The sequence below is a fragment of the Oncorhynchus gorbuscha genome, linkage group LG01 (genome assembly GCF_021184085.1).
Source record: "Oncorhynchus gorbuscha isolate QuinsamMale2020 ecotype Even-year linkage group LG01, OgorEven_v1.0, whole genome shotgun sequence".
In the NCBI taxonomy this organism is placed as follows: Eukaryota; Metazoa; Chordata; class Actinopteri; order Salmoniformes; family Salmonidae; genus Oncorhynchus; species Oncorhynchus gorbuscha.
The window spans coordinates 52,946,867-52,969,319 of NC_060173.1; the positions used below are offsets into that span (position 1 = coordinate 52,946,867).

General features: G+C 42.1%; 1 protein-coding gene across 4 annotated transcripts in view; it reads right to left on the bottom strand.

Annotated features, from left to right (window-relative positions):
* Nucleotides 1-22,453, bottom strand: part of LOC124039886 (GRAM domain-containing protein 2A) — a 65,055-nt gene that overhangs the window by 18,176 nt on the left and 24,426 nt on the right. For all 4 annotated transcript variants that reach the window (XM_046356417.1, XM_046356426.1, XM_046356408.1 and 1 more), the window contains exons 3-5: nucleotides 7,034-7,091; nucleotides 5,105-5,177; nucleotides 3,779-3,882 (exon numbers count right to left, since the gene is read on the bottom strand). In XM_046356417.1, coding sequence (XP_046212373.1) covers nucleotides 3,779-3,882; nucleotides 5,105-5,177; nucleotides 7,034-7,091 — 235 coding nt within the window. The remainder of the gene's footprint in view (nucleotides 1-3,778; nucleotides 3,883-5,104; nucleotides 5,178-7,033; nucleotides 7,092-22,453) is intronic.

Below are 22,453 nucleotides of genomic sequence, written 5' to 3' on the forward strand. Positions count from 1 at the left end.
CATTGAAAATTCGTGGTCACTTCAGTACCGTTATTTTGAGTAATTAAGTGATTGTTTTTCCTTTTAAAAGTCAAATGACAGCATACTCTGTTTCCGGTTTCTGGTTGACGACAACAGCCACCCGAATACGACAACAGGCTGTTAGCAAGTTCATTTTGCGATATTGACAGATATTACTGTTAGAAAACCAATGCTATAGTAATTTAAAGAAAGATGGCTGACGGCCACTACGGGTTCTAAAGTGTTATATTGATGTGAATTTTTGGTGATCCCTTTCTGAAGTACCCAAGACGACTTTATTTTTTCAAAATGTCAGCACGACAACGAAACATAAGTCCAAAAACCTGACTATGGGAAAAGCTGGCCTACAAGTCTCCGTTTCATCACAGAGTGAATTGTTTAGTTCTAATGTCATTCTGTTGTTTTTTATGTACTTTTTCCAAGTATTTTACACCATGCATTATTACCCAGACAAATTATCTTATTTTGGGGGTATTCATTGCTTTTTCACTTAGTTCTAATGACAGGGGGTATAACGGGATTGCTCAGGGTGGCCAAAATAATACCATCAATTACATTTAGTGGAGAGTCAAAGGGGTTAACAACCCTGTGAAACATAAAAGGGTGCTGACCAGTGCACAAAAACGCTGAAAGGTTTGGACACACCTACTCATTCAAGGGCTTTTCTTTATTTTTACTATTTTCTACATTGTAGAATAATAGTGAAGACATCAAAAACTATGAAACAACACATATGGAATCATGTAGTAACCAAATAATTGTTAAACAAATCCAAATATATTTTATATTTGAGATTCTTCAAAGTAGCCACCCTTTGCCTTGATGACAGTTTTGTACAGTCTTGGCATTATCTTTCCCAACCGTCTTGAAGGAGTTCCAACATATATTGAGCACTTGTTGGCTGCTTTTCCATCACTCTGTGGTCCAACTCATCCAAAACCATCTCAATCAGTTTGAGGTTGGGTGATTGTGGAGACCAGGTCTGATGCATCACTCCATCACTCTGCTTATTGGTCAAATAGCTCTTACACAGCCTGGAGGTGTGTTGGGTCATTGTTCTGTTGAAAAACACATGATAGTCCCACTAAGCTCAAACCAGATGGGATGGCGTATCGCTGCAGAATGCTGTGGTAGCCATGCTGTTTAAGTGTGCCTTGAATTCTAAATAAATCTCAGACAGTGTCACCAGCAGAGCACCCCCACACCATCGCACCTCCTCCTCCCTGCTTCATGGTGGGAACAACGCATGCGGAGATCATCCGTTCACCTACTCTGTCTCTTCTTCTTATTGGTGTCCTTTAGTAGTGGTTTCTTTGGAGCAATTCGACCATGAAGGCCTCCTCTGAAAAGTTGATGTTGAGATGTGTCTGTTACTTGAACTCTGTGAAGCATTTATTCGGGCTGCAATCTGAGATGCAGTTAACTCTAATGAACTTATCCTCTGTAGCAGAGGTAACTCTGGGACGTCCTTTCCAGTGGTGATCCTCATGAGAGCCAGTTTCATCATAGCGTTTGATTGTTTTAGTGACTACACTTGAAAAAACGTTCAAAGTTCTTGAAATGTTCTCCATTTACTGACCCTCGTGTCTTAAAGTAATGATGGACTGTCACTTCCCTTTGCTTACTTGAGCTTCTCTTGACATAATATGGACTTGGTCTTTTAACAAATAGGACTATCTTCTGTATACCAACCCTACTTTGTCACAACACAACTGATTGGCTCAAACGCATTAAGAACGAAAGACATTCCACAAATTAACTTTTAACAAGGCACACCTGTTAATTGCAATGCATTCCAGGTGACTACCTAATGAAGCTGGTTGAGAGAATGCCAAGAGTGTGAAAATCTATCATCAAGGGTGGCTACTTTGAAGTATCTCAAATAGAAAATATATTTGTATTTCTTTAACACTTTTTTTGGTTACTACATGATTCCATATGTGTTATTTCACATATGTCCAAACTCTTGACTGGTATCTTGTATCTCTTGACTGTATATGAAATGTATTTACTAGAATGTTGACGTTCAGAAGACACGTCATTGGCCCGAAGGGGGGTCTAATGAGGCCAGGCTTTTCTAGTGTTAAGCGTAGCATCCCTTCACTCCCTTAGTAATCAGTCAGTCAACAAGGACACATTAAGGTAACATTGTTATTTGCACATTCTCATTGCAATGGCATTATTGTTGCATATTGAGAGCAACTAACATGGACATTATATACTACCCAATCCATTTATACATGGGGAATCTGAGCCGGATGACTTGCAAACATTTAGAACAAGCATTGTATTCTGTAAAAAACAGTGTTTGGGATGCCATTCGCTGAGTTAAGAGTAGACACACGGCACATGACAAAAAAATTAGCTGTGTGACCTTTCCGCTACATAACTATGCACCCCAGTCTTGGGACTTTGTGCCCATTTAAAGAAAGGGGGAGCGGAACAGTGTGAGATAAGGAACAAGTAAAGGTCTATTCCATCGGAATAGATTGATCGCTGGGTTCAGGGCGAGTTGACACCGTGCTTAATCTTCAGTCACTTCAAATGACTGGCTGGTGGACGAACGGGTCTTTGAGCTTAAAATAGCCTTGTTAGGCTTATGCTTTATCCATTCAATAGAATTCGGTTATTTCATAGGAATACAATACAAAATACCCTTTCCTCTTGAAAACATTTTTTACACTTGACTGACCAACAATTGTATTATTCAGAACGTACTTTCCCCTTTCGCCACTACATTTTATGTTGTGTCCCGTGACGTCGTGGAAAGTAATGATTTGTAAATAAGGAAATTGGTGCTAAACTCAATTTCCTTTACTGTAAATGGACTCAACATCTTGTAAAACTGTTTGCTGTTCAATAAATAACCTGACTATCGTGTCACTTTATTGTACTTATTTTCAATAACCACATCAAACAGGCCATTTTAATTTTTCAAGCTCAATTATCTGAACTAGGAAACATGAGCAAATAAGCCGTTTGAATGACGGACTTAATAGAGGGAAACCTGCGTGAAGTGCGACTCATTTGAATGTCTTTTGTGTTCAGGTTGTAAATTGCAGAGGATATAAGTCTCTATCAGACAGCCTAATTCTCTATTTCAAAGAGAGAAACCTTCAGCAATTGAACAGAGAAACACCCATTTATGTTCAATGATCTTTAGTCAATGGACAGTGTGGAGGTAAAAATGAGAGCAACGGGAATGACCGTACCAACAACGCTATATAAGCATTGATAGGTATGATGATAAGTCTATTATTTATTTTCAACACAGGTCTTCATATTTGGTGTGTTTGTAAATTAAATCTGGAGTGCCAGAGTGCGCTAGCAGGCTAATGTTGGCTAGCTTGCTAGCTAGTCCCAGACACAAATGAGAGAACACCTCACTCTGACCATTTTAACCGTCCGAGCAGAGCTGGTTAGGTTGTTTTCATGTTATCCAGAGCGTTGGTGACTGTAACTGTGCTGCTGGCAACAATTTAATTACACTTTTTTTACTGACGCTGAGCGTTCATAAATTCATACGTTATTTTGCGCTCTGACACACTCAAACGAGAGTGCTCTGAAGTCGGAGTAGATAGCCAGAGTGAATTTACGAACGCGCCCATTGTTAGAAGAGAGAAGCCATTTTGTGTCAAGGCTGAGGGCAGATGCAATTCCTTCCCATTGAACTAGGCAGCATCAGCATAACTGCTAACCAGGGAAGACCCACTGGAGTGAATGAACCACCACATCACCAAGGCTGTTTGACACTCACCTTGATGTCCTTCCCAAAGAGGTTGGCATAGAAACACAGCCAGTTGCGGGAGATGTAGAGGCGGCCCTGAAGTAGGATGTCTCGGAGAAGAGCGCAGGAATACACTGGAAAAATAAATAAAAAATAAGACCGGAAATACCATAGAGATACAATATAATAATTTTCTATTTCATTCTGTGGGGAATACACACACCAGAGGGAGAATCCGCAGAGCTGGAGGCTAGCGTGGGATATATACGAGTTGGCTTCAAACCTACACATTGTGGCTGTGGGATACAGCTGAAGTGTATGGGACTGTGGAAAACCGTTGGCTAGTGATCATTTCCTTTAGTATAGAAACACAACTCAACTTGCAATATCATCATGTCATTTTCCTTTCCCCCGTAAATATTCTCTTTAGGGCTTGCATACTAACACGTCAATCTTTAGATGCCCGTACCACAAATTATGAAAGAAACATAAATAAACTCAATTCTGTTCTAACACAGATTATGAACTAACGTCACAAAATATGAGTCATGACCAAAACACAAACAGTCCAAAATGGCAACTTTCTGATTCAGAGGGCTTTTGGCTTAAAGGCGGTTGAATGCATTCAGCTGTCCAACTTCCATTTCCAGCTGAATGCAGCAGGCTGGTACAGGGTCGCCCACAGAGAGGAGAAAAGGGAGAGTGGTCAAGAGAGAGAGACGGAAAGAGAGAGAAAGAGAGAACAGTAGTGAAAGAGAAGGGAGAGGAAGACACTGTGGAGTGGAAAGCAGACGGCTCGGAAGCACTGTGAAGCTGTAAGGAGATCGACCACGTGATTCTGACAGCCAGCGGCCAGTGATTTGTAACGAAAAAGGAATGGATTTGACTCTGGCTCAAGTCACATAATCCCAAATGAATTTGTAACCTAAAAAAATACCACTTTGTCGGCTTTTTAGCGACTAGAGAGTTTGACGTGGTTGACAACAGTGTGAATGTCCATATGCCGGGCAGGAGAAGCAAGCCATTGCAAGTTATATGAATAGCCTACATCTCAACCGTTGTACTGTAGCAGCACAGCCATATCTAGTTTAGTGTCAAGTCAACCCCATGCACATAAGAGTGATGCAAACCCCATTCAAACACAGTGCAGTTCAGCACTCCCAATTCAAATGGTGTTTTCTTGCACTGTATTTGATCTTCCCACAAATGTCATGCACCCATTCAACCCAAGCCGTCAGATGGCATATCACTTTGTATGAAGCAATGTGCTGGGCGTGCATTCTAAGTACAGGAGCATTCTCGTATTATGGACAGAGTGTCTGATGTGTGGACAGTGTTCAATTTCCCCTGACTTACCTTTCATGAGGATCTCCTCCTTGGGCACGGTCTGGAACAGCTTGTGGTACTGGGAATTGTACTTGCTGACGGTCTGTAAGGGGGAGACAGGGGTGAGACGGGGATAGACAGGGGTGAGAGAAGGGGGGGAGGTGGGTGAGGTTTCAGAAAATCTTACTGTTTTACTTCTCCCAAACGGAATCTTGAATAAAAGTTGATGACCATGTGACTATATCACCTAATCTTTAGTAATCTTCAGTAACAGATTATGATTCAGCTCCTGTTATTATTTTGGAAGTGCATAAAACCCCTTCCAATCAATGAAGTTCCTCTCAGCCACGTGATCCTGCCCTGTCCTTTCCCTTTGGGGGCTGGAGCTTTGGCATGGTACCCGGCAGGGTAGCCTAGTGGTTAGAGCGTTGCAAGTTGGAATCCCCGACCTGACAAGTTACAAATCTGTCGTTCTGCCCCTGAACAGGCAGTTAACCCAGGCCGTCATTGAAAGTAAGAATTTGTTCTTAACTGACTTGCCTAGTTAAATAAAATAAAATATAAACACACACACACACACACACGCATAAGAAATGCACTCTTCTCCACACACGTGCACACGCAAGCGCACAAAAAACACACACACCTGTTCCCCTGGTGCTGGTCAATCACTATACACTAGTCCCACACCCTCTCTGTTACACTGTGTTGTTTTATAACTCAGACACACTTCCTATGTCACAATGTGTTCTGACCCAATTGTTTATCCTGCGTAACATCTAACAGTGTTCCCTTCCCTTCTCTGTTCCTCTGTAGTGGTGCCACAGACAATCCCTTCCCCTCTTTGCCTCAACCTGGGTTATAACTTAGAATTGTCATGGTTCCACCTGTCACCAGAGGGCGGCAGAGACCGCCCTAGAGACATTAACAATGCTCAGGTGTGTCCTATTTACTCATTCGGATTTCCCTGTTAAAAGAGGCGTGTTTTCTATTGTCCTTTGCTGACGCTTGAGTTATGTTTGCCGTGTGCGTTTGTAGCCTGGGTGAGTTTTCGAGACTTCGTGTTTGCTGGGTTTTCCCCAGCGTTACTGTGATCCTCTCTGTTACCGTTTCTCAGTCAAATATTATGTTCCTACGTAACCACTGACGCCTCATCTGGTCTCTTCTCTGCACCCGGGTCCAACCTCACCATGTCACAGAAATAGATAAAAGACGGAAACTCCTTTGCTGGAAACGTCTGTGGGTTATTTCCAAGGGATCATTTTCGTCCGCCATTCTGAAGGGGAGTGATTGTTTGAATCAGTTCGATTGCGGTTGTGCGTGGGTCTGTGTGCGTATCAGACTGGAGACAAGTTTATTTAAATCGGAGGGCATATGGTCTGATCCGTTCAGAGCTTCATTTAAACCTCACATACTTTTCTTAACCCTGCATGGGAAGCTTGCACTAGAAAACCTTGGACAATAGTACACATTTGAAATCGTTTGAAATGCAAATCCCTGACAATCATACTGTATGCATACAATACTACATGGACTTGTGAGCGTACTGTTACTGTGCTAAAATCATGCAAAATAACAAACACTTCATAAGATTTCAAATGCATTCGCTGACACTCATGCTATGCACATACAATGTTCTGTGGACTGCTGAACTGACTGTTGCCATGCTAAATAACTTGCCATAAACTAATTCCTTTGTTATGACAAAATACTATGTCTTGCTTACAAATCGGGTAAAGGCAGTATTTCTGTGTGATAGTTCAAGTACAACTACACACGACCTTACTGTGTCTCCCCCTTGGACTATACGTAATATTGTAGTGGGTAGGACATTTTTATTTTTGTATTTTTTACACATGAACGAAGCCCTCCATTACTTCCTTATGCTGACAATACCGTGTAAATGTCCACAGACAGTGGGAATCTGGACGCGGTAAAAAAAAAGAAAAAACGACTCACCGAGCCCCTGTAGCATTTCTTGACATCTTCATAGGTCAGGTCATCAATCAGTTGCAGCCTGTGGAGGAGAGAGAAACACCGAGAAGTTTAGGAGGGGCGACACAAGTTTCTAAATATGTCGAGGAGAAAAAAAGAAAGAATCATCTGACTGTTGTGCCATGTTCAGCTCAGTCCGGATAGTTAACAGAACATTTTTTGTTTCTGGTATTTTGTTAACTAGTCCACTGTCCGTACAATCCCCCATGTCTACAAGATAAGAGCACTTTCAGTACAGAGCAAAAACTGATGGTGATGATGCATTTGTTCCTCAAATGTATCCTCCATGTAGTCTTTAAGCAGAGGAAGACTGATGGCATGTACTGTTGAACTGCTAATGATGGACAAAATGACCCGTATATTTGAATGTCACACACAAGCTCGGTCTTCTCTTTCACACACACACACACACACACACACACACACACACACACACACACACACACACACACACACACACACACACACACACACACACACACACACACACACACACACACACACACACACACACACACACACAGTCATTACAACCATTAATCAAAGACAGGGACATGCAAATGGACACACACACACAGGCAAACACGCACACATACACACCTCAAACAGGTCATCGGTGTTAATGTAAATGCTTAGGTAATATGAAAAGTCTGTTTATGTAAAGTCAGATTGTGAAAGTCAAGTAAAAGACAAACAGTTTAGCAGATGTCTCTATTGGCCAAGTCCTGACCCGACACACACAGGCACAAATACACACACACAGACAGACACACGCACACACACCTAAAGTGATTGACACTAAACTCAGACCACTAAAGCCCAAAGTAGACACCCTCTAATATCCCCAAGGGCCGATTATGGCTTGGAGAGGCTACTTCCCATTCACAGCTCAAGCCTGGTATATTGTACTGTTTGTGCTTTCGGGGCCCCAATACTACACAATGAGGACGAGGAAGTCATTTGCTGTTTGGGGTAAGTTTATCAAAAACGTGAAATCACACAAAAGGTGTCTGGACCCTTCTATAACACGCCATTTAAATCGAAAGTAGAGATTTGGTTGTAAAAAACAATTATAATAATTTCGGCTCTATAGATTTTGGACGGTGGTCAATGAGGGACAATGAAGCCTTCAGACCGGTTGTGACTGGTTTTCATTGATAGGCCACTGTGTCATTATCACTCTCTCCAGGTGTTCTATTGTGGTTCAGTGGCTAGACTAGAGCATCATAGTGACAATTAATGTGACAGGGAACCACCTACTGTATTGTCCATTACACTGCAGTAAACTATACAAACAGTCTATACAAACAGAGAACACCCTAAATGGTTTCTACATGATCCCAAAACAAACTGCACAATAATTGGTGTTCACTAGATGTAGGCTACTATAGAAACAAACACTGTATCCTTAAGCAATAAGCCCCGAGGGGGCGTGGTATATGCCTAATATAATATACCACGGCTAAAGACTGTTCATACGCACGACGCAACGTGGTGCCTTATTGCTATTATAAACTGGTTACTAACATAATTTGAGCGGTAGAAAGAAATGTTTTGTCATATCCGTAGTATACGGTCTGATATACCACAGCTGTCAGCCAATCAGCATTCAGGGCTCAAACCACCCAGGTTATACTATAATATATACTCTATTAAGGAAACAGCAGCACTATACAATACCTAGATCCCTGTGTGTCCAGCTTTCCTTTCCCTATATGGCTAGTGTTGTGGTCTGATTCTGTCACTCCCCCTCACCACCGCAACAACTGAAGCGGTTCCCAGAATAGCGTCTTCTAAAGAGCAGTGACAGTGTTTAACCCCATGGTGGGACAATCCTGTCTGTCACGTGCTATCGGATACCTGTCAGTCAGCTGGTGTCAGGCCACATGCACCCAGTCAGGGGGTCATTCTCTCCATCTGTCTCTCTGTCAGCCAGGACGTGAGGCGACAATGTATGTTGTAAGTGAGTCACTGTTGTAAGTGACTTTTGGCTAAAAGCGTCTGAAAATCTCATATACAGTATTATGATATTATTATCAGAGGAGAGCGGAGAGAAAGAAACGAGGACAGGAGCCAAGGGACAGAGAGGACAGCAGGGGCTGTCTAACGGGGGGGGGGGGAGTCAGACCACAACAGTAGCTGATTGACAACATAGTCAAGGTGACAGGCTGAGTCTACCTCTGACTGAAACCAAGAACACTGTATCTGAGTCACAAATAAGAATGCAGAATATAAAAAAATATAATCGGAGAGATTTGGTTTTAAAATGTGTGTCATTCTTCAATTGGAACAGCTTAATTTATATGAATTATCCAATCAAATGACATCAGTAAGTCATAGTCACGTGCAAGGTCTCGGTTCAAGCCCTATATAACCGATTTGATAACTGCCAGGGTTTGAATTACATACCGACTCCTAAAAGTGCCCTAAAAATAGCGCTCCGATCCAATGTGGATATTTTTTACAGTTTTTGGCGGTGTCCATGTTGATGTTCCAATGCAACAGAAAACTAATTTATACTGTAATTTGGTGTATTCTCAACAGAAAAATACACCGTCCTCAGACATGGGATGGTTGTCGAGTACTGACTTGCGTCACTGGTGACCTGGCTGGTTTTTGTTTCTGTCTCATTAACATATTTACAAGTGTGCCTTGTAATAGTGATGGGGGAAAAAAATCGACACAGTTACGTAATCGGGATATTATTTTTGAGGATATATCGCAACATTCTTTTTTACAACGTCACAATATCATTTTTGCTCTAGTTGGCCGTCCCTGTTCCAAAAGGCAGGTATTTTTTAAACTGTGAGTCAATATGTTTTCGGCACTTTTACCATGACCGATCAAAAATAGTTTTCTCGTGTGTCTCTCTTGTCCCTCTGCAGCAGATACATAGTGGGCAATATGTTTGGAATATCGAATCACAATACATATAGAATCGTGAGAATAGCAATACATAAGTATTGTGATAATATCGTGTCGTGAGGTCCCTGGCAATTCCCAGCCCTACCTTGGAAGACACTATATTTGTTGCACCCGTGAGTGAAAATGCTGTACCAATTTAACCCCTATGTGGTTATAGTGCCCCATCAACTTAAAATGTATACAGATTGGAGTGGCAGCAAGTCTTCAACCTTAAATGATTGAGCATCTTGCCATGTCCTTTGGGTCTGTAGTAGCTGTAGTAGCTGCCAGTTTGGAAGCCTATGTTAAGAATTAATATTCTATAATGTATAATATTAATATGCTATAATGTAAAAGCAGTTTACCCATCTACTAACCTGCTTGCACCAATCCCTTGTAATTACAGATAAAAACGGTGAAATTCAAACCCCTCCCCTCAATGAATTTAATTCATTCATCCAACCACTCATTCAGATTACGGTAGCATTTACATTTTTACAGTATAATACAGTCCATTTGATAGTATTGTACTGTGTGGCATAACAACAATACTTGCTTTGATACCATATTTATATTAAAGTAGGTCATATGAAATAAATAATTTGAGATAATGTGAGAATGACCCATATTGTCCCATGGACATTGTGTAATTTATTGACTGTCCCTAACTAGCCCCACAGATAGGCTTTCAAAGTAAAAAAACTTTGCCACAGTCGCACACCGGCCAGCTGAAGCTAATTGGCTACATTAGTTGTCTAGCTTGCTAGCTAGTCTAGGCTACTTCCAGACACAAGACTTAGTTAGACTGCTTCAGTTTACCTAGAAGGGTGAGTGACTGTAACTGTGTACTGTTTTGGCAGAGTGAAAGTTCAAACGCTTCCCACGTTCGAACACACACACAAAAGATCCCCACATCAAAGCACACCTCCAAGACCCAAATCTCATTCTCAGGCGCATTTCCTAATGAGGAGAATTGAAACAGAGGCTAAATCAGGAAGCTCAGCCGCCCTTTAAGTATTGTATTATTTAGAAACATTAATATACACGTAAAGGCATATATACTTTTTTATAACCATTACAATTCATAAGCATTTAAACGTTCATGAGCTTTTAAATGGCTTATTTGTGAACGCTATTATCATAAAGTGTGACTAAAAGCCTCTCTATGGTCCCTGGATTTCCGAGGCCAACCACCGTTTGTTTGTTGCTCGAGGAGATGCCTTCCTTTCAAGAAATGCCAACCGTGGATCACGAGGCTAGGTAGGTATGATGACACCACTAGGGCCGTGCCAACATTGCCAGACCAGACCTCCCCCCACTCCCTGCCTTCAGGGAAAAGAGAAGGCTGATCTAAACTGAAAGAAGGCTTAAACGGCTTCCTTTCACCACAGTCCCCTGTAATGTATTCGCAACCCTTGACATTTTCCACATTTTATGTTAGTCATATTCTAAAATGGAATAAAAAATTATTTTTCCCTGATCAATCAACACTCAATACCCCATAATGACAAAGCAAGAACAGGTTTTTAGAAATGTTAGCAAAAGTAGTCAAAGTAAAAGACCGCAATATCACATATACATAAGTATTCAGACCCTTTACTCAGTACTTCGTTGAAGCACGTTTGGCAGAGATTACAGGCTCAACTCTTATTGGGTATGACACTACAAGCTTGGCACACCTGTGTTTGGGGAGTTTCTCCCATTCTTCTCTGCAGATCCTCTCAAGCTCTGTCGGATTGGATGGGGAGCTGCACAGCTTTTTTCAGGTCTCGCTAGAGATGTTCGATCGGGTTAAAGTCTGGGCTCTGGTTGGGCCACTCAAGGACATTCAGAGACTTGTCCTGAAGACACTCCTGCATTGTCTTGGCTGTGTGTTTAGGGTCGTTGTCCTGTTGGAAGGTGAACCTTCGCCCCAGTCTGAGGTCCCGAGCACTCTGGAGCAGGTTTTCATCAAGGATCTCTCTGTACTTTTCTCCGTTAATCTTTCCTTTGATCCTGACTAGTCTATCAGTGCCTACCACTGAAAAACATCCCCACAGCACCACGCTGCCACCACCATGCTTCACCATAGGGATGGTGACAGGTTTCCTCCAGACGTGGTACTTGGCATTCAGCTCAAAGAGTTCAATCTTGGTTTCAACATGGTCTAAGTCCTTTAGGCAGCTTTTGGCAAACTCCAAGCAGGCTGTCATGGGCTTTTTACTGAGGAGTTGCTTCCATCTAGCCACTCTACCAGAGTGATTGGTTGTCCTTCTGGAAGATTCTCCCATCTCTACAAAGGCACTCAGGAGCTCTGTCAGAGAGACCATTGGGTTTTTGGTCACTTCCCAGACCAAGGCCCTCCTCTCCGGATTGCTCAGTTTGGGCGGGCGGCCAGCTCTCGGAAGAGTCTTGGGGTTTCCAAACTTCTTCAATTTAAGAATGATGGAGGCCACAGTGTTCTTGGGGACCTTCAATGCTGCAGACTTTTTTTGGTACCCTTACCCAGATCTGTGCCTCGACAGAATCCTGTCTCGAAGCTCTACGGACAATACCTTCAACCTCATGTCTTGGTTTCTGATCTGACATGCACTGTCAACTGTGGGACCTTGTATAGACAGGTGTGTGCCTTTCCAAATAATGTCCAATCAATTGAATTGACCACAGGTGGACTCCAATCAAGTTGTAGAAACATCTCAAGGATGACCAATGGAATCAGAATGCTCCTGAGCTCAATTTCGAGTCTCATAGCAAAGGGTCTGAATATTTATGTAAATAAGGTATTTCCGTTTTTCATTTTTAATAAATGTGGAAAAATGTAAAAATAACTGTTTTCACTTTGTCATTATGGGGTATTGTGTGTAGATTGATGAGGAAAAAAATAATTTCATCAATTTTAGAATAAGGCTGTAACGTAACAAAATGTGAGAAGAGTCAAGAGGTCTGAATACTTTCCGAATGCACTGTACATACAGTATATATACACAAAGGAGAAGTTCAGTGACAGCGAGTCTATGAAGGGCAGTGTGAGTGAATGACCTCTCAGTACTCAGGGCTATAAAGCCTCAGTGGATAGGCAGTCGAACAGCTCTAGGTGTGTGTGTGTGTGTGTGTGTGTGTGTGTGTGTGTGTGTGTGTGTGTGTGTGTGTGTGTGTGTGTGTGTGTGTGTGTGTGTGTGTGTGTGTGTGTGTGTGTGTGTGTGTGTGTGTGTGTGTGTGTGTGTGTGTGTGTGTGTGTGTGTGTGTGTGTGATCAGAGTTCTCAGACACAGTCAACAGGAGGAGTGCACAGACTAAGTTATTGGACACAGACCCTCAGGTAAGGAATTGATGTCAGATGGTCTGAGAGCTAGACTCCAGTTCTTATGTGGGTTATACAAGATGTAAACTGCATTGCATAATGAGGTTAGTTCCCACCACATCCAAGTGTGTTCAGTATAAATTATTTACTCTCCTCTTTTCTGTGTTTGCTTTCCTGTGTTTGTGAGAGGTGTGAGAAAGTGTGTGTTTTTGTGTGTCAGTCTGTGTGTGCCTATCTGTCTTGTCTGTGTGCGTGTGTGTGTGTGTGTAGGCCACAGCCTGAGTGTGGGTGAGTAAGCGGCGTCAGTTTGTCCGTAGCGGTGAATGCAGCATTTGTTGTCCTCAGGAACTTTTGGGTGGCCTACATGTTGTTCTCACAGGAGACAATTACTGGCACACACACACACACACACACACACACACACACACACACACACACACACACACACACACACACACACACACACACACACACACACACACACACACACACACACACACACACACACACACACACACACACACACACACACACACACACACACACACAGCCCTAGAGCTGTTCGACTGCCTATCCACTGAGGCTCTATAGCCCTGAGTACTGAGAGGTCATTCACTCACACTGCCCTTCATAGACTCACTGTCCCTCCTGTAATGCCTGCAATTAACAACTCTCTTCCAGTAAACTGCTGTGTACCGTTTTCTGCGTATACTTTCAGTTGGAAATGAACGACACACAACAGAGGGGCCTTAAGTTGAACCGGTTAAAACCGGAATAGCAAGCATTTGCACATTTCATATAATTTTCTTCTTGTTGGTAGCACACGGACCTCGATTTCCAGGTTGTCGAACTTTCAGAGCGAAAACGAGGCATTCGATTATGGTCACGCAAGACCACGAGACCACATAGGGCGAAAAGCTACCTCGGATATTTATATAAAAATAAGAATAGAGTTTCACTCAACCTAGTCTTTTTTTCCTGGTTTAATAGACGGGTATACTGTATATACTGGTAGTAGGGGATGTAGTGAGAAGGGAGACCTAAGAGGAGACAGGGATGGAACCCCAGTCTCCAGTGGGGAGGCATATGCAGATTGGGCCGGTAGTGTTACCCACTCGACCACGGCTCTGCACAACCTAGCTAGGATACAAGCCACAGTACTGTGGTCCTCTTGTCTAGTCCAAGGGTTTTCAAACCTCTCCTCAGGCACCCTCAGCAGTTCCATGTGTTTGAGCAATTCCACAGCTCGCACACCTGATTCAACTTGTCAACTAATCATCAAGCGCTTGAAAAGGTGAATCGGGTGAGCTAGTTAAGGGCTACAACAAACTGGTGAAATGTCTTAATGGTTCCCAAGGTGAGGTTTGAAAAGCACTGGTCTGGTGAAAGAGATGAGAGAGAGTTAATCCCAAACTGTTTGTTTGTCCTACAGTTCTGCAACCCGCTGGCTTCTATAATGAGGGAGTAGCAGACAGAGAGCAAAGGAAGAGAAGAGAAGATATTTCTGCTGGCAGTGGCATCAGGCCGGCCCGAGACAAACAGAGACGGGCTGTACTCTAGCCCAGTGGTCCAGTACAGAATTCCCACTGAGACAGAGATGGCACTGTGTGTATATGTGTGTGTGTTTGTCTGTGTGTATGGGCAAGTGCAAGTGTGTGTGAGTGCATTTATTCATTCCGCATGTCACTATTTCTAATTACAGTGCATTCGGAAAGTATTCAGACCCCTTGACTTTTTTCCACATTTTGTTATGTTACAGCCTTATTCTAAAATTGATTTCCTCATCGATATACACACAATACCCCATAATGACAAAGCAAAAAAAGTTTTTTAGATAAAAATATAAAACTGAAATATTACATTTACATAAGTATTCCTTCGACATCATAGCTTGGTTTTTGCTCCGACATGCACTGTCAACTGTGGGACCTTTATATAGACAGGTGTGTTCCTTTCCAAATCATGTCCAATCAATTGCATTTACCACAGGTGGACTCCAGTCAAGTTGGATGATCAATGGAAACAGGATGCTCCTGAGCTTAATTTCGAGTCTCATAGCAAAGGGTCTGAATACTTATGTAAATAAGGAATTTCTATTTTTACTTGTAATAAATGTGCAAAAAATGTCCAAAAACCTGTTTTTGCTTTGTCATTATGGGATAGTGTGCTGAGGAAATGTTTTTATTAAATCCTTTTTAGAATAAGGCTGTAAAGTAACAGAATGTGGAAAAAGTCAAGGGGTCTGAATACTTTCCCAGGGCACTGTATATAAGTAAGTGTTTCACTGTTAGTCTACACTTGTTGTTTTACGAAGTATGTGACTAATAACATTTTACTTGATGTACAGTATGTGTGGAGGTGTGTGTGTGTGTGTGTGTGTGTGTGTGTGTGTGTGCGCGGGGGCGCGTGTGTAACCCAGCCTCACGTGGCCATCACTATGGCACACTCTCATTAGAGGGAAAGGGAGAGAGTGGCCGTTGCAGCAGCGTGCCCTCTGGCTCCCTGGTAGTACAAAGACACTACACCAACAGACACCCAGCCACACACAACTACAGAGAAAGAGAAAGGAAGAGAAAAAGGAGGGAGAGGGAGGTATAGGAAGGAGGGAGGGAGATGAGAGTCAAAAGGAGAGGGAGAGGAGGGGGGGTATAGCAATGGCTATATAAGAATGGACAAAGCCATCGATCACGTAACACCATTCATTCCTATGTGAAGACTCAATTGTGCATAGAAACAAAATGAAGTCGGTTAAGATGGCGTCTCATGGAGACATAGCATGCGCAGTTTGAGCTATTCCAGGAAGTGATGTTGCAGGCTAGCTCAGTGCTGTCCCCTCTTATTGAGTAACTCAAGTTGAAGGCCACCCGGGGTACTGCAGGCTGAATAGCAACTCAATTATCCTTATAACTTCTTCTGTGTGAATTTTTTTGAATAATTGGTTCAAGGACAAACAACTGGTGTAAAAGAAGCAATTATTGGTTACGAAGATTGACCACAAAGATGACCATTTTGATTATCTATCCCGTTGCTTAGTCACTTTATCTCTTCCTACACAGTGAACACTTCCCTACCTCAATTACCTCGTACCCTGCTACTTTGAAGAATCTCAAATATAAAATATATATTGATTTCTTATTTCATAGTTTTGATGTCTTCCCTATTATTCTACAATGTAGAAAATAGTAAAAAAATAAAGAAAAACCCTGGAATGAGTAGGTGTGAAAAATTGTCTGGTACTGTATATATATTTGGGGGAATTGATATTCCATTCACTAGAATAGGGGATCCTGTTTTCTGCTAACAATGCCTGCAGTACTGAGGTCGGCCTTGAACTTATGTGGCTTGAATAAGAGGGGGCAGTCGTTCTCCCCTGGGCTATAAATAGGAAGGGGAGGGAAATCGATGAGTCATTATTAAAGTAATTCCAATGTATTTGTTTCAATCAATTTGGGAACATTATCTGGAGTGGCTTACTTTGAGACGGGCACTGAATCAGCCTGCCTGATCAGACAGAGACATTTAAATGCCAATGTATGACGTGTGAGAAATTAAGTGGCATGTATGTGCGGGTGTGCGGGACATGCGAGTGGTTTGTGTGTGTGAGAGTGAAAGAGGGATGGGAGAGCGAAAGAAGGAAAATGGTTTGTAAGTATCATGCATATGTGTGTGTGTGTGTGTGTGTGTGTGTGTGTGTGTGTGTGTGTGTGTGTGTGTGTGTGTGTGTGTGTGTGTGTGTGTGTGTGTGTGTGTGTGTGTGTGTGTGTGTGTGTGTGTGTGTGTGTGTGTGTGTGTGTGTGTGTGTGTGTGTGTGTGTGTGTCAGCCTGACTGATGTAATCCTCAACTGCTAAGGGACCACTGCCGCTGACGCAATGGGTCTGTGCCTGCGTGTGTTCTGTGCACACTTGTTCCTCCATTTCTTCCGTGCTGTAAACAGGCAGTGCTATAGGCCCCTTGCCAGTACCCAGGCAGCGCCGAGGCCGCTAATAGAAAAACACTGGCACTCCGTGGGGACGAGTGAGCTGCATCGTCCTCCATTATTAAACAGCTTTTAATTAAGACCCGGCACAACCAACGCAACCTGGGCCAGCGTACACAATGTTTCTCGGCACCCATGCTACTGTCAACTGTGCTAGAAATGGTGTACAATAGATAGTGTGCTACCAGGATTTGAGTCCCCCATTCAAAATGCTACTGATAATACCAAATCAGGTGTGGGTAAACATTAGAGAAACACACACAGCCAATGGTTGTCCTTTTCTCACCATTCTGGCAGGCAAATCAGTGTTTACCTACATCAAAGCCAACGCTGTTCACTAGTAATACCAGCTCTGATAGAATTCAGTAGCTAGTACAAAAAAAGATGTTGATGACGATGACTCTCGGCGGGAGTGGAATTGGAAAAATGACACTTTTGGGAACTCCCCAATGCAAAATAGAATAGTCCTATAGAATTCACTGTGAAAAACAAAATGTTTCACGTGTCAAAATGATTTTCCTTAAGGTACTTGGTTCCCATGCTTTCCCAGCACCCCTGATATAGATGCTGAGCCATGTTTCTCGAGTCAAAGACTGGCAGTTCTCTGTGTTCCCTGGCAGTGGATTAGAAGCAGGTGTATGGTGTCTAATCTCTGCGTGTTTGTGGTGTCTAATGTCACTGTGTGTGTGTGTGTGTGTGTGTGTGTGTGTGTGTGTGTGTGTGTGTGTGTGTGTGTGTGTGTGTGTGTGTGTGTGTGTGTGTGTGTGTGTGTGTGTGTGTGTGTGTGTGTGTGTGTGTGTGTGTGTGTGTGTGTGTGTGTGTGTGTGTGTGTGTGTGTGTGTGTGTGACAGGGCTATCATTACCTCCAATGGCATTGCTCCAGGCTCTCACTGACTGAGATCTAACCAGCCGGTGAGTGGAGGCTCTTTGCTTTGTATTTGAAAGGTAGGTAGCAGTGTGTGTGACTCATTCTCTCTCTTTCCCATATACAGTGCCTTCAGAAGTTATTCATACCTCTTGACTTATTCCGCATGCTGTTGTGTTACAGCCTGAATTCAAGAAGGTTTAAATATTTTTTCTCTCTCTCCCATCTACATACTATACCCCATAATGGCAAAGTGAAAACATGTTTTTAGACATTTTTAGCAAATGTATTGAAAATGAAATAAGTATTTACACCCCTGAGTCAAGACATTTTAGTATCACCTTTGGCAGCGATTACAGTCTTTCTGGGTAAGTTGCTAAGAGCTTTAATTGTACAATATTTGCACATTATTCTTTTTTAAATTTCTGAAACTCTGTCAAGTTGGTTGTTGATCATAGCTAGACAGACATTTTCAAGTCTTGCCATAGATTGTCAAGCCAATTTAAGTCAAAACCGTACCTAGGCCAGTCAGGAACATTCAATGTTGTGTATATTTGGCCTTGTGTTTTTGGTTATTGTCCTGCTGAAAGGTGAATTTGTCTCCCATGTGACTGGTGGAAAGCAGACTGAACCAAGTTTTCCTCTAGGATTTTGTCTGTGCTTAGCCGTATTCAGTTTCTTAAAAAAAAACTTGCAGATGACAAGCATGCCCATAACATAATGCAGCCACCTTGGAAATATGAAGAGTGGTACTAAGTGATGTGTTGGATTTGCTCTATTCACGATATAAAGTGAATTGTTTTGACACATTATTTGTAATTTGACTTTAGTGCCTTATTGCAAACAGAATGCATGTTTTTAATTATTTTTATTTTGTGCAGGCTTCATTCTTTTCACTCTGTCATTTAGGTGTCATGACTGTCCTGTGAGGATTCAAATAGGTCAGATCAGCTTGGCAATGGATGGCTTCAACCAGACCCTCTGCACCCACAGATGGGGGGGGGGTGTATGACAGTTCAAACCCTGTTGTAAATCAAGAATTAGAACTTTCAGCTATCTCCCTCTCCAAATTCACACAGAAATGTAATGGAATTTGTTTCGCAGACGTTTTCCCGCCGAAACTGTAACACGTTCTAAAGCGACTGCTGGAACAATATTTCTAACATGGAACGTGGAGAATGGACAGAGGCGATCTAAATAATAATAATGTCATTTCGGTTGTTATTTTGTGATGTCATTAAAAATGTTATAAAGGAAATACTGTAACTTGAAAGGTATAGATAATACATGTACGAAGTCTGTATCCTCTACATTGTTTACAAAATAGTGTTTTTGTTAAGAGAGGGAAGTGATCTTAGAAACTACAAGAGGAAATTGTTTCTATAACTTTGTACAAGTGAGTAGTCACCGCCCCTTGAGTGAGGTCAGAGAGCGTTTTGAATGAACTGTATAAAACAGTGGGTTAAGAATTAACATACCAGGCCAGAGGCATTGAGCTGCAGCTCACGTCCAAAGTGGATAGAACTCTGAAATCTCAACACGAGGTAGAGACGATAACGTCACCTCTCGGACAATCACTGGTATGGCTGATTAGCTGGGATCATTCTACTACTCTTCAAGCCATCGTATGTATTCTACTACTCTCATCGCCCCACTGAGAACCATCGATACGGCTTGCTAGCCTATCTTCAAAGAATCATCTTCCAGAGCGAGTGGAAGCAGAGTGAGCTCTGTTGTTCTGTTCAGGACTACACGACGGGTCGCCGGATACCGGGTGACGGCAGAGGAGTGCAAAAGTAGAAGAGACGGGACAGTCAGAGCATTACAAGCGTGCCACAGAAAGTCCCAACCAAACACCTTTCAAAGAAGGCTTGGTTCCGACAAATACATTCATGATTTCTTACTCCGAACTGGCAGTGGTTCTTGTGAAAAATATATAATTACTGTGAGAGTAGTTTCTAAATGTACCAAAGTATTATGTCTCTGTCCCTCTCTCTCTCGCCCTCTTCATCTCCTTTGTAACAAAACGCCATATTGTGTCAGTCCTCTAGGGACCCGTTTTAATGTATTAAATGTGTATGTTTATCCTGTGTTATCATTTAGTTCGCTAGTAAATAAATAATTTAAACAATTTGAGTAGTACTGAATCATAAGTAAGGCTGGGGTTTATGCAGATGCAGGAGGTTACGACTGTTCAGAAGGATGATATGAGGTTATGGTTAATGAGTTGACTGTTTATGGATGTAATAGGTAAAGACCTTTAGAGTTTAATCGGGAGATGGTAACTATTTAAAACAATGCTCTCGTGGTGCCATAATAATAGTTTGTTTATTATTATTAGTTTATTATGTATTTAATCGATTGACTTTTAAAGAGTTAGTTGATTAGATAAATAACAGTCAGCAGATTAATGAAAGTAAAGTCACAACAGGTTAGTATTGTAGATTATCTACAATGTTGTTGATCCATCTTCAGATTTCCCCTATCACAGCCATTACACTCTGTAACTGTTTTAAAGTCACCATTTGCCTCATGGTGAAATTTCTGAGCGGTTTCCCTCCTCTCCGGCAACTGAGTTAGGAAAGACGCCTGTATCTTTGTAGTGACTGTATTGATACACCATCCAAAGTGTAATTGATAACTTCCTCATGCTCAAAGGGATAGTCAATGTACTTTTTTTTACCCATCTACCAATAGGGGCCCTTCTTTGAGAGGCATTGGAAAACCTCCCTGGTATTTCTGGTTGAATCTGTGTTTGAAATTCACTGCTTGACTTAGGGACCATACAAATAATTGTATGTTTAGGATACAGAAATGAGGTAGTCATTCAAAAATCATGTTAAACACTATAATTGCACACAGAGTCCATTGAACTTATTATGTGACTTGTTAAGCAAATTCCTACTCATGAACTTATATAGGCTCACCATAACAAAGGGGTTGAATACTTATTGACATTTCAGATTTTTATTTAAATTCATTTGTAAAAATGTAGAAAAACATAATTCCTCTGGGATATTGTGTGTAGGCCCAGTGACACAAAATCTCAATTTAATCCATCTAAAATTCAGGCTGTAACTCAACAAAATGTGGAAAGTCAAGGGGAGTGAATGCTTATGTATTTCTCTCTCCTTCTCCCTCTCTTTGCCATATATATTTCTGCCTCCTTGCCCCTCTTTTCCATAAATCCCTCTCCCTCCCACCCTTCCCATTATTTTTATCTCCTCTCCCTCTCTTTCCCATCTATTTCTCCCTCAATCCCCTTCTATCCATCTCACTCTCCCTCTTCCATCTAACTCTTCCTCTTATCCTCCCCCCTTCCCCTAGATATGTGTTACATAACGGGGTCTCCGCTCTTCTCTAGTAAACATGTGCAGGCTGCACGTGCGCTGGGCTGCAGCACTCTCTCTCTCTCCATCTCTTCCTGTGATCCTCTCGCTCTGCCTCTCCCAGCACTCTGCATCTCCTGCAGCCTCTTGGGTGCTGCGTGAGAGGAGAAGAGGGTGAGGAGTGTGTGTGTGTGGGTGTGGTGTGTTTGTAGGGGTAGGATCTATGTTAGGGAGGTGTTTTTGAGCTCTACTGGGGCCCAGTTCAGATCACACCACAGCCGCACTGATATGGAAGAGCAGCTTGAAGATGACATGGCTCCTGTCTGCAATTTCTTTAGGACATGTGTGCAGTGTGCATGTATGCACACACTTTCAGCCCTGCTAATATGCTTGCATGTGCATGAACATCTATCTCAATAACTACTAGCTAATTTACATAGACAACAGACAACATATACACATTTAAATAGATGTAGACAACACAGACAACATTACAGCCTTATTGTACAATTGATACAAAATATTTTTATTCCTCATCAATCTGCACACAATACCCCATAATGACAAAGCAAAAACAGGTTCTAACATTTTTTGCTAGTTTATAAAATAAAAAATAAAAACTGAAATACCTTACTTACATAAGTATTCAGAACCTTTGCTATGAGTCTCGAAATTTTGCTCAGGTGCATCCTGTTTCCATTGATCATCCTTGAGATGTTTCTACAACTTGATTGGTGTCCACCTGTGGTCAATTCAATTGATTGAAAATTATTTGGAAAGCCACACACCTGTCTATATAAGATCCCACAGTTGACAGTGCATGTCAGAGCAAAAACCAAGACATGAGGTCGAAGGAATTGTCCGTAGAGCTCCGAGACAGGATTGTGTCGAGGCACAGATCTGGGGAAGGGTACCAAAAAATGTCTGCAATATGGAAGGTCCCCAAGAACACAGTGGCCTCCATCATTCTTAAAAGGAAGAAGTTTAGAACCAGCTAGATTCTTCCTAGAGCTGGCCGCCCGGTCAAGCT